The following is a 12,843-nucleotide window of genomic DNA, read 5'->3' as shown; positions in this document are numbered from 1 at the left end:
ACAAACCAGCCATCACTGTGCTGAGGACCCTTGGGTAACTAAGGCAGAACTGGCCCAGGCTCCTTCACAGGCCACAGTGTGTGAAGATGGATAAAGTATTCTATTATCCTAACACCATGTGAAGAGAAACCTACAAATGCAGATTGCACTCACACCATACCAAATAGGTTCTAGTGATGGCCTTGCCTTGTCTGTATCTGGGTCAGCTCAGAACAATGTGGTAGTTAATGGGGTGACAAAGAACACAGACCAGTCAAAGTCTTTACACTGCTTCTTTGGCTGCAGAACTTCTCCTCTGCTTGGTCAGCTCCTGTCTCAGGACACACGGGATCACATCCTCACACATAAACTCTGAATAACATGCATTCTAAGAAGTCAGATCCAGTCCAGAGAGACATTCATAAAAGCAAAGCAGACATCAGGAAGAAACACATCTTCAATATCCTCTGAGATCCACCACAGCATAAGAAAAGATCATTACCTCTATCCTCATGGCCCCTTCCCCACCCCAGGCCTGCACAGGCACATTCTCCACATGACCTCTGCTGCAGGCTACATGCACAGAAGATGCTTTGCCACATCCTCAACACTACAGAGAGGAAGTCTGATGATATTTTCTTGTTATTCAAAAGGATTTCTTCCCTCCTCAGGAGAGTCATCTTAATTCTGATTCAAGATGCCATGGTGACATTTAAGTGATATTTTTGGACACCCTTAAATATATCCCACATAGTGGTATATGCTAGAAGCATTTGGCTCTGGTTCTTGTGTTGGGTCCAAGATTGGAGTCTCTTTGGATTTAGTTTTATTGGGTACAGGGAGAGTGTCTGTATGCCACTGCTTGTATGTGGAGGTCAGAGAAAAATCTGTATGGAGTCATTTCTTTCCTCTGACTTTTATATGAGGTCCAAGGAACATACTTATGTTGTCAGGCTTCATATTCAGCCCTTTCTTCGGCTGAGCTATCTATATGGATGCTCTGTGCTGTTTTGATTCCAGTGTATACCTGATAACTGGCCCTGTTTTTATTGATGCTCTCATCTCTGTGTTCCTGCTTACCATAGGAACTCTAGGATAATAGACACACAGGGTTTGAGGCTTTCCATGGGTTCTGGGGATAAAAATATGGGCTTCATGCTTGTGTGGAAACCACTTTACCAAGTGAGCCATTTTCCAAGACTGGCATATTTCTTCTTCCTCCTCCTCCTGTACCTCCTCCTGTTCCTTGACCTCCTTTCCTCCTCCTCCTCCTCCTCCTCCTCCTCCTCCTCCCCCTCCTCCTCCTCCTCCTCTTCCCTTCTTCTTCTTCCTTCTCCCTTCCTCCTTCTCCTCCTTCTCCCACCTTCCTCCTCCTTCTTCTTTATTGATTTCCATACAGACTTTCTTACTGTATCCCTGAATGGCCCAAAAATCATTCTGCACACCAAATTGGTTAGGAATTCAGAGATTTACCTACCTCAAGTGCTTAGATTAAACATAAAACCACATGTTTGGCTTCTGGCATGCCTTTTAAAAGTACTTACTGTATATCAGGCCCTGTGCTATCTCTAAGAATGGACATTCTACAACATTCAAATGTCACAATGCTTATGTCTCCCTGGGAAGTAAGACCATTAGAAAAGGTGTCATGGTTGCCTTGAGAGTCTAATAAGTGTGTACCTGTGGTGGGGAGGGCACAAAGCCCGAATGCTGAAGTCTAGTAGAATAAAGTTACATATCGGTTGTGGAGATAACAGCTTCGCTGGTCCCTTGGCTATGGCAGCTTCCAGGAGTGGTATGGCCAAGAAAACCTGGGAATTGGCCAACAATATACAGGAAGTGCAGAGTATCAATGAAATTTACAAATACCACAAAAGAACAACCAAAAATTCTGGCATTGAAACCCTGGACTAAGGATCACCACTACTTTAAATACTGCAGAATCTCAGCATTGGCTCTACTGAAGATGATGATGCATGCCAGATCAGGAGGCAACTTGGAAGTGATGGGTTTGTTGCTCAATAACATTGATGATGAGACCATGATCATAATGGACAGTTTCTTTTTGCCTATAGAGGGTACTGAAACCCGAGTAAATGCTCAGGCTGCTGCATATGAGTATATGGCTGCATACATAGAAAATGCCAAACAGGTTGGCCACCTTGAGAATGCAATTGGTTGGTATCATAGCCACCCTGGTTATGGCTGCTGGCTCTCCAAGATTGATGTTAGTACACAGATGCTTAACCAGCAGTTTCAAGAATCATTTGTAGCAGTTGGTGATTGACCCAACAAGAACAACATCTGCAGGAAAATTGTATCTTGGTGCCTTTAAAACATATCCAATGGGCTACAAACCTCCTGATAAAGGACCCTCTAAGTACCAAACTATCTCACTTAATAAAATAGAAGATTTTGGTGTGCACTGCAAACAATATTATGCCTTAGAAGTCTCATATTTCAGCTCCTCTTTGGATTGTAAACTACTTGAGCTTTTGTGGAATAAATACTGGGTGAATACCCTGAGTTCTGCTAGATTGCTTACTAATGCAGTCTATACCACGGGCCATGTGTTTGAATGGTCTGAGAAGTTAGAGTAGTCAGAAGATCAGCTGGGACATGGGCGTTTCATGTTGGGTTTAGAAACACATGACCACAAGTCAGAAGACAAACTTGTCAAAGCTACTAGAGACAGCTGTAAAACCACCACAGAAGCCACCCATGGACTAATGTCTCAGGTTATTAAGGATAAGCTGTTTAATTAAATTAGCGTTGCTTAGTTACCACTGAGTACTTTTCTTCAAAGCTGGTATGTGGAAGGAAAAGAAACAGAAGTAACACGCTTAACCCAGTTACCAAAACTCAGATTAGAAGACTAAAGTGCTGTGTAGTGTCCTGAGTAATAGCACTGTAATAAAACAATCACATGGGGAAAAAAAAAGACAGAAAAAGGAAACACACCTAGCTTAGAGGCTCCATTGTCAGGTAAAAGACCCAAAGATAGCCAGATCATAATGTCTCTTAGTTTCATTATCTGTTTAGTTTTTGTCTGGATGACTAGTCAGAGTGGGTGTTGAAGTGTCCCACTGTTAATGTATGCAGCTCCATGTGCTATTTAAGCTTTAGCAGTATTTTTTTTTTAACAAATGTGGGTGCCCTTATTTTGGGCATAGATGTTCAAAATTGTTTATCTTGATAGATTTTTCCTTTGATGAGTATGAAGTGTCCTTCCCTGTCTCTTTTGATTAATTTCAGTTCAAAGTATTTCATTAGATATTAAAATAGCTACCCCAGGTTGCTCATTAGGTCCGTTTGCATGGAAAACTTTTTCCCAGCTCTTTACTCTGAAGTAATGTCTCTTTATTGCTGAGGTGTGCTTATTTTTTTGTTTTTGGTTTTTTGGTTTTTTGGTTTTTCGAGACAGGGTTTCTCTGTATAGCCCTGGCTGTCCTGGAACTCACTCTGTAGACCAGGCTGACCTCAAACTCAGAAATCCACCCACCTCTGTCTCCCAAGTGCTGGGATTAAAGGCGTGCGCCACCACTGCCCAGCTGAGGTGTATTTCTTGTATGCAGCAGAATGATGGATCCTGTTTTCACATCCATTCCTTTGATCTTGACCAACCTTAGATCTTACAGAGGGCTAATATCCAAAATATACAAAAAAACTTAAGACATTAGACATCAATGACCCAAATAACTCAATTTTAAAAATAGGATACAGAGCAAGACAGCAAATTCTCAACAAAGGAATCTTGAATGGTCAAGAAGCACTTAAAGAAATGTTCAAATTCCTTAGTCATCAGGGAAATGCAAATCAAAAATACTCTTGAGATTCCATCTTACACCCATTGAGATGGCTAATATCCAAGACTCAAAAGATCACAAAGACTGGCTTGACTTTGGTCTCAGGAAACTTTCTCTTTAAGACACATACAATAAAATGGATTACCCAGGAGCTATAGAAGACCATTTGGAGTAATTTGGACCCCACAGATTCCAGATGCCCACATTCATATAACCTGTTTTTCAGGTTATGCTTCATGACTCTGGAGAACAAAACTAAAATAACCAAGATCTCAAATGCATCAAATGGAACAAATATTAATGGTACACTGAACTATGTGTCAAGATGGAATCACCAGGAGGCACCTGATGGGTGTCAGTGTCTATAAGACCTGGAGACACAGTGCACTTCATCTCTTGCCACAGTGACCATCAGGAATTCACTGAACCTAGGAGGGCTTGTGTGGTGGCTGGGCTATGGAGAAGGGCAGGCCAGGGAATTGTGATCATTCACAATCAAGCTGAAGAAAGAATAGAAGAAAACCTAACGGGCTGAGTTGAGGTGTAAGAGCTGGGTCAGCAACATGACCAATCATTTAAGAATGTGGTCATGAAGGAGTGCAGTCTTTGCTCTCATTAGTGACCCCTAACCAGCTCAACTCCTGCCTGCTTCTCCATGAGATGAGGCTTTGCCTCACCTTGGGGACAGCATCATGGAGCTCTTGCTATTCTGCATGGTGGTGATGCATACCACAGCCTTGCTGATAACAGAAGCTTTGCCAAGTTTCAGGGTATAGTTGAAGTAGCCCACCATTTCAGTGTGTCCAGCAAAGTGTCCTGAGACATTAGTAACAAAAGTCTGTAGAAGTCCTCAACAGTTGTTTCCCCATGCTCTTCTGAGTCAAATTTTAAAAAAATTATGGTGGGTTTATGAGTGCACGTGCACACACACACACACACACACACACACACACACACAAGAGGACGTTTGTGGGAGGTTTCTTCTGTCTACCATGTGGGTCCCAAGGAAGAAACTCAGATTTCTAGACTTGGCACCTGTTGAGTCATCCCATTATCTGATCACCTCAATCAAGGACTTTCATAAGCACTTTATCTGTATAAATGTTCTTTGTAAAATATATCTGTATCTCTATCTATAAATATCTATATAGAGAGATGTTTGTGCTTTTTGATGACATGCAAATTCCTTCCACCCCAAGAATAAATACTGGCCTGAATGAAAATGCATAACAAGTGGAATTCAGACAGGGAGAGGTTCAAGTAAATTAGATGCCTCCGTGGGGACTCTCATCTTGTTGTATGCAACACCTCAGATGTACTTTGTTTCTTCTATTTTTGCCTTATAGCTTGTAGGGCTAAGACTGAACCTAGAGCATTGTGCATGCTAGGAAACCTTTCTACCACTGAGCTACATCCCAGGTACTGAAGCCCATTCATCTTCTACCACAATCACATAGCAGGTTGGATGAGGAGACTTAGCTGCCAATCTTGACAACCCAAGAGTAGTCCTTGAGAATGGCTGACAGAATTCATTCAAGACTGAAAATGTTTAGCACTCTGGGAGAGGAATGGAGATGCCTAAGTCCACACTGTGCACTAAGGAGTCTTTAGCCTGGGAATGGCTTATATAAAACTATTGCCTACCAGCACGTGTGCCAGTAAAAGATGCCAGGTTAATCTACCCAACAGGGTACATTTACCAAAACAACCTCACATTATGCTGAGGACCCACAAGTGCATATGACATAGACAGCCACAGGCTCCTTTCAGGTACTAAGGTGGACAGAGACACTCAGTATGGTAGTAACTTGTTCTGAATCAAGACTCACCTAGATTCATCGTGTCTAAAAATGGCTCTTTCTCTGTCAGGCACAGGATGTAATAACCAAGTATCCTATGACAGAGACTCACCAAAGCTTCTACCCTGCTTCTCTGGATGTTGAAACTGTAAAATCTCTGGTTTGCCAGCAACTGTCTGGAGACCAACAGGATAATGTCCTACACATGCTGGCTCACCTCCAGTCTCAGAAAGACAGATCCATTCAATAAACCATAAAACAATCACCTGGAAGAAACACTTCCTCAATCCACTCTGAGCCCTATCACAGCAAAACTGTCCCTCCTATGTTCCAGGCCTGCACAGGCATGCTCTACACAAGAAACGTGTGACCAGTGCTGCAGGTTCCATGCACTATGGCTGCTCTGGAGCTTCCTCCCAACACTGCTTAGATGAAGGTACTTTTCTTGTTTTCAAGAAGAATTCATTATCCTACCCTATCATTAAGGAGAATAATCTCAATTCTTTATCAGATGTGCTTAAACTACATTTTATCATAGATAAGACTAGATAGACCTACTCCAAAATAGAAAATAATTGACACTGAGCTCATAAAAAGCAGTGGCAACACCAGAGGTCTGCATAGATGTCTGGTAGGCTAAGAATCCTAGCATGTCTACCCCGTGCACCTGGCCGGACACCTCTCCAGAGACTTCTTAAGTTAATTGGAGGTGATCAACCCAAGTAACACTTTGCATGTATTCATCATCTATAACCTGGTATCTGGTTTCCTCTTCTGGCCTCTGTGGGAAGTGTATGCAGAGGGGCCACAGACAAGTCAGCCAAAGACCAATCCACCAAAAATAAATAAAAAATAATGTAAAAATAAATAAATAGCATCCCCTCTCCAGGAAAAAGACATCGGGGTGGGTATGGCCCTCATGCCTCACTGGACAATGACAGGGGGACCGGAGCCATTACAAGGTCCCCTCAATTACTGGAGATCAGGCCTCTATCCCCACTTTCACAAGATTAGAATCGCCACAGCTATTCTATACTTAGAGAAGGGAGGAGATGTCAGGGGCAGCCCTGCTTATACACTGAAGGCCTAAAATCAGCCATAGGCCTAAAATCAGCAATAGGCCTAACATACATGTATACTAACACCAAGTCTTGGGTCTCTGTGGAAAAACATTGAAACAGATGGCTATAAGCTATTGTAAACAGGCAGCTTTTGTGGAAATTTACCAGCCTGAGTAGTCATAGACCTTGTAAACAGGTAGCCTTGGCAGATATTACCAACTTAGATAAGGACAAGTGGATCATAGGTAGAGTCATAGTGATCTGTCCCTTGAACCTTCACCCAGCCAATACCCTGTTCTAAAAGATATCTGTACTCCCCCTGAACACCCACGCTCTGGTGTCATCCCCTTCCCCATGTCCTGCCTTTTTGTGTTTATAACCCCTGTGTGAAGAAGTAAAAATTATGATTTGAAAAATAAATAAAACAAACCTGCAGGGCTGACAAAGCAAAAAAAAAAAAAGAAAGAAAAGAAAGAAAGAAAAAAAGAAAGAAAGTTGGCAGTTTTAGTCACTATCTTTAATGAAATAAATAAATAAATAAATAAATAAATAAATAAATAAATGTTTTCTAGAAAGCCCATAAATGTATGGTCAAGGCCAATAACATCTGTAAAAAGCTACTTCACAATATGACTTGGAAGGTGATTATATCTGTTGTGCCACTATCACTGATGCTGTCTTGGAAGAAAAACTGGGGCTCATAGCTCTGTATCTCCGGATTTATTTTATACTCCTTTGAATGTTCTTATTTCCCAAGAAACTGTAGAACAATGAGGGTATAATTCTCAGTAATTTCTTCCACAGGGTTAATAATGAGCGTGTGTTATAGAGTACTATATTTTATGGGCAGCAAAATGCATGACAGCAAGGATATAGTATGGTACTGACTACATCATAAAGTGTGGATCTGTGGAGTGAAGCACATTATCCACACATAAGACAACATCTGCCTGGATGGCGCTGGCTATCTGGGAACTCACTATGTAGCCCAGGTTCCTGGAACTTACAGAGGTTCATCTCTGCCTGTGAGTTCTGGAGTTACAGGAGTGGGACAGCACCTGAATAAAAAAGATGGTCTTAAGAGTGAAGAGTTACAAATCAATTTAGTATTCATAAAACATACTTTAATGGGCATTAAAAACAGCAGTCAGTATAAACAGTGAGTGATGTCAGCAATTTTTGAAAAATGATAAGAACAGATAACATCCCAATAAGAAACCCAAAACATCTAAGAGCAAAACCTCAAAAAGAAAGCCAAACACAAAATTATGCTAAGCACCATTCTTCCACTGCAGATTGAGCATCACAGACCTACAGCCTATCCCTTGTCTTGGACATAGTGACAGGGTAGTCACCTCAGTTCTCTCAAGAGGAGCTGTCAGAAAATCAAAGGAAAGCACACCCATAAGAAGACTGGTGGCTGACTGGCTACATAAAATTAAGGCCTATTCACTGAGGAAATAAAATACATGGAAGAAAATCCACTCAAGGGATTCTGTGGTTGGTGGGGATGGGGCTCAGCAGGTTGCTCCTGGTGCAGCAGGTCATTCTGCAGGACACTCTCTTCCTGGGCTGTGGCCAGTTCCATCTCATGCTGCAGTTTCTCAGACCTGGGAGAAGAAAGCAGTTAAGCCACAGGCTTGGTAGGGATCTGCCATGTTAGCTGTGAGGCTGCTACCTCCCACCACCTCTACTGTACTGGTCACTCAACACAGATCGTTTTCCTGAAGTTGTTCATTGTTTATACCCCAAAGAATAACATTCACACAGTGGCTGGGCCTACAAATATTCTCATTCTTACACACAGGTCAGAATTTTATCAAGGTACTATATGTTCTCTGATGTACTAGAAAGTATAGGACTTTCACCTGCAGTCCAGGGCATCACTTTGTAAAGATAGCCTGTCACACTCAACAGCATATGAGTGATATACAAGCTATTTAAGGTGAGTTAGTGATGGATCACAGCATTTATAGAGAGACATAATGCCGTCTTACATCCTTGGTACCTCAACAAGGTCATGAGGATAGCTCAGTCCTGCTGCTCAGAAGGCACCATGCACTCAAGCAACATACACAATAGAGCCTGTCAGGCAAGAGCAGTGATTCTCCAATGGTGTATCTGAGAACAATAGCCCTGCACAGGCTCTGGAACCAAACAGAAAGCTGAAGTTCCTCAGGACTAGAGCTGGGAAACTGCATCCTGGCTCTATATGGGAGTCTGTTTTAGAACACTCCCCTGAAGGATCTGATCAACCCAACCCCAGAGGCATCTGCCTGAGTTCATCCTGGAAACTGCTATTAACCTATTGTATCCAGAGAACTCTTATCACAGAAATGGTTACTCATGGGAGAGAGTGGTGTTAAAGGAGTGGTATCTGTTCTCTATGGGGATGTCCCTAAATAAAATGTAATTTCAGCCAGGGATGGAGGTGTACACCTTGAGATTCCATGACTTGGGAAGGTGAAGCAGCCTATCTCTAAGAGTTTAAGAACAGCCTGCTCAGAACATATTACAGATCACAGAAGGCAGTCACAATGGCTTACACACGGAGACTATCAATCATCTGGTTTCCTGGACAGAAGTTCTTATTGACCAGACCACCGAAATACTTTGAGTCATGTTTTTCATGACAATGATTCTTAGTCTTGCTGATGAGCAGAAGTCCATATAAGAGAGAGATCTCAGGTACAGGGGACCCAGGTGACTCTACCCTCTCCTTCCAGCTAGGGCAGGGCTCCTACCTCATCTGGAGGAGCTCAAAGTGATGCTGCATTTTTTCTGCTAACTCCTTTTGCTTGATGGCCATCTCCTTCTGCTTCAGCACATACTGAAGCATTTTCTCCATCCTTTCCATGTGCTGTTCATTAGAAGATGGTATCCTTAGTGGAGGGTTGTACATGGGCATGCACAAACTTTCATACATGAGCAAACACACACAGAGTATCCCAAGAGCTTGCTGGCCATTCATGAAAGCCAGAGGCTTCCCCAGAAAGCTTCTGGAGAAGCAATAATCCCTGTTTCAAGGTAAGAATGACAAGAAAATAACCCAATGTTCTCCTCTAGCCAGCTCACTCATCCAAGAAGCACTATACACACACACACATACACACACCACACACCACACAGACACAGAGAGAGACACATACACACACACACCCCACACAAACACACAGAGAGAGACAGAGACAGACAGATGCACACACAGAGAAAGAGAAATAGACAGACAGACAGACACATAATACAGAGACAGACAGACAGACAGACAGACAGACAGACAGAATTTAGGGAAAAGCTACCTCATGTTCAATGAGCATGGGAGTATAGACTAAGCATACCAGTTCTTTCAGAGGTGGTTCAGAACTCTGCTATTCATCCCCTGGGAAATAAATCTATTTGTGGAGCATGTTGTGCTTGGCCAGACTATACTGAAGTGATTAGAGAACCTTTCCCCCTTGATTTCCCAAGTCTCCAACCCAAAGCCCTTAAAAGTTTTTCCAAAGTCCCTGTTCATGAAGTCAGGTCCAGACTGGAAGCTCCAGGAAGGGAAAACTCTCCTGCAACACTCACAGAAAACAGGGCTGAAAAGATACTACTCAGGCTTCTGTCCGTGTGAACCAACAACTGAGTAACTGGAAGAGACCTCACTGAGATGCAGAAAAAGGAGAAGGCCTCATGCCACCCAAACAGATAATAAGAAGCACTCATTTGACATTTGCACTAGGCACTTTGTGTAAGCTGCTTTCAACCTGTGGTGTCTTATGACCCCTGCCATGCAGATGAGTCATTAGGACCTGGAACTCAGTCAAAGCTCTGTGTATAGAACCCTACAGTGAGGACGTATACACGTGGACGTGTTATTCACCCATGTTCCTCCCTGGACTGCAGTTTCAATCAGGGCAGCAGGAAATGCTTGCTAATAATTCACTTTCTCACAAGATAACTTCAAAAAATACATGTGCATAGACAGAGAAATGGACAATCACATTACATGTGCTGAGTTGGCTGGTTGGGAGGATGGATTACAAAGGCGATGGGTAGATTACGAAGGGGATTATAAAGCAGAGGTGGATGGATAAACACAAAAGCAGTCCAATGGGCAAATGGGATACACATTACCCTAACCCACCTGCTTGTTCCTACCTTTTGGAGCTGGGTCAGGAGGTCACTGACCCCCTCCTGTTGCTTCTTAGAGATGGGCTTCAAGTCCTCCAAGTGCTGCTGTGGTAGGGCACGATGCCCCTGTATTCTCTTGTATTTCTGCCTCACCATTTCCACCTTCTTCAACTGATTAAGCTCTGTCCGGAAGCAGCTGTGCAAGTGGCTGGAAACAACCTCTGCATAGTAAGTCCCTGCCAGTCTCCTCTTGCCACCCCAACTTCAGGGCCCCATTAACCCCAAAGGACCCAGGTTCCCATGAAGACCTAGGAAAGAGTCCAATACATCCATAACAGATGCACTCAGAAGACCCAATTCAAAGAGAACAGCCAATTCAGGCAAGTATAAACAGATTCAAAAGTCTCCAACACCAAAAGGGATCCACGTCCTCCAAAAAGAATCTCCACCTTTCTTGTCTGTCCAAGGTAATAGGGAAACATCAAAAAGTAATGACTAAATAACCTCACCATAGGACAGGGGACACGAGAAGGGGACATCTATGCAAGTGTTCCTTAACAGTGAGCTCTGCAAAACTGTGCCTGAACCCCAGAGGCCCAAGGCACCTGAAATCATTGTTTGTATCCCTAATGAATAAGAGTCACACAGAGGCTGGGACTAGATATTTTCTCAGCATTAAAAAAAGAAGTTAGCATTTTCTCTATATACTATATGTTCAATATCCTACTAAAAAGAGTAGGACTTTCTCCTGCAGCAAACAGGCATCATTTTGTAAAAGTAACCTACCATAGTCAACAGTATATGTGTGATTAACAAATTATTCATGATTGGTGATTTATGCACCACATCATTTTATAGGTACACAGATTACAGCCTTGCAGTCTGGACACCTGAACAAGATCAGGAGGCTAGCTCAGTCCTGCTGCTCAGGCGGGATGTATCTTGCACCCAGGCAACATATTGGATTAAGATAGAGCACATCCTGCTGGAGCAGCATTTCTCCAGTTGTGTGACTGAGAAAAACGGCCCCTGCACAGGCTTTGACAGTAAACAGGAAGCTGTATTTCCTTAGGACCAGAACTGAGAAACCACAACCTGGCTCTCTATGGGAGTTTGTTACAGAACATTCCCATTGAAGGTTCTGATCATCCCTGCAACGGAGATATCAGCCTGGGTTCATCCTGGAGATTTCTTAACCTATATTATACATAGAACCCTTTTCACAGAAATGGATAAACATGACAAAGGGCAATGTTAATGGAGTTGATTCTGTTCTGTATAGGGGATGTTGGGAATGAAATATGAATACAGTCAAGCATGGAGGTGCCCACGTTGAGATCCCATCAAAGGGGAGGCAGAAACAGGAAGATCTGTGACAACAAAAACAGCTTTCAGAACATACTAGAGAGCACAGAAGGTAGTCACAACAGCTCAGTAATACAGAGGATTAAACATACGGTTTCCTAAACACAAGGTCATACTGACAGCACAATTCATTGAGCTGTTCTTTTCCTGGCTTTGGCTTTTAGACTTGCTGATGAGCAGAAGCCCATAAAACACAGAGATCCCAGGTATAATGGACCCAGAGGTGGCTCCACATTCTCTTCCAAGCCTGAGCTCCTACCTCTTCTGATGGATCTGAAAGTGATGCTGCAGCTTTTTTGCTGACTTCTCCTGGATGCCCAGCTCCTTCTGCTTGCGTCTGTCCTGCAGCAATTCCTCCATTCTTTCCAGATCCTGCTCATTAGAAGATGGAGTTCTGGGCTGGAGAGCTGGCTCAGCAGTTAAGAGTACACTGATTGTTCTTTCAGAGGTCCTGAGTTCAATTCCCAGCAACCATGTAGTAGCTTACAACCATCTGCAACAGAATCTGATGCCCTCTCTTCTGGTGTGTCTGAAGACAGTGACAGTATACTCACATACATAAAATAAGTAAATAATTTTTTAAAAGGAAATTAAAAGAAAAGAGTTTCACTTTAAAAAAAAGAAAGAAAGAAAGAAAGAAAGAAAGAAAGGAAGGAAGAAAGAGAGAGAGAGAAAGAAAGAAAGAAAGAAAGAAAGAAAGAAAGAAAGAAAGAAAGA

General features: G+C 42.7%; 1 protein-coding gene and 1 pseudogene across 1 annotated transcript in view; one reads left to right on the top strand and one right to left on the bottom strand.

Annotated features, from left to right (window-relative positions):
- The first annotated feature begins 1,755 nt into the window (after positions 1-1,755).
- LOC114613365 lies at positions 1,756-2,759 on the top strand (annotated as a pseudogene).
- Positions 2,760-8,083: 5,324 nt separating this feature from the next.
- LOC114613263 overlaps positions 8,084-12,843 on the bottom strand; it is a 56,304-nt gene continuing 51,544 nt past the window's right edge. The window contains exons 8-11 of the mRNA XM_028758505.1: positions 12,386-12,498; positions 10,789-10,957; positions 9,390-9,505; positions 8,084-8,255 (exon numbers count right to left, since the gene is read on the bottom strand). Of these exons, the coding sequence (XP_028614338.1) occupies positions 8,084-8,255; positions 9,390-9,505; positions 10,789-10,957; positions 12,386-12,498 (570 nt within the window). The remainder of the gene's footprint in view (positions 8,256-9,389; positions 9,506-10,788; positions 10,958-12,385; positions 12,499-12,843) is intronic.

This window comes from Grammomys surdaster, unplaced genomic scaffold (genome assembly GCF_004785775.1).
Source record: "Grammomys surdaster isolate TR1022 unplaced genomic scaffold, NIH_TR_1.0 126198, whole genome shotgun sequence".
Lineage (NCBI taxonomy): Eukaryota > Metazoa > Chordata > Mammalia > Rodentia > Muridae > Grammomys > Grammomys surdaster.
This window is presented reverse-complemented; position numbering and strand designations above follow the sequence as displayed.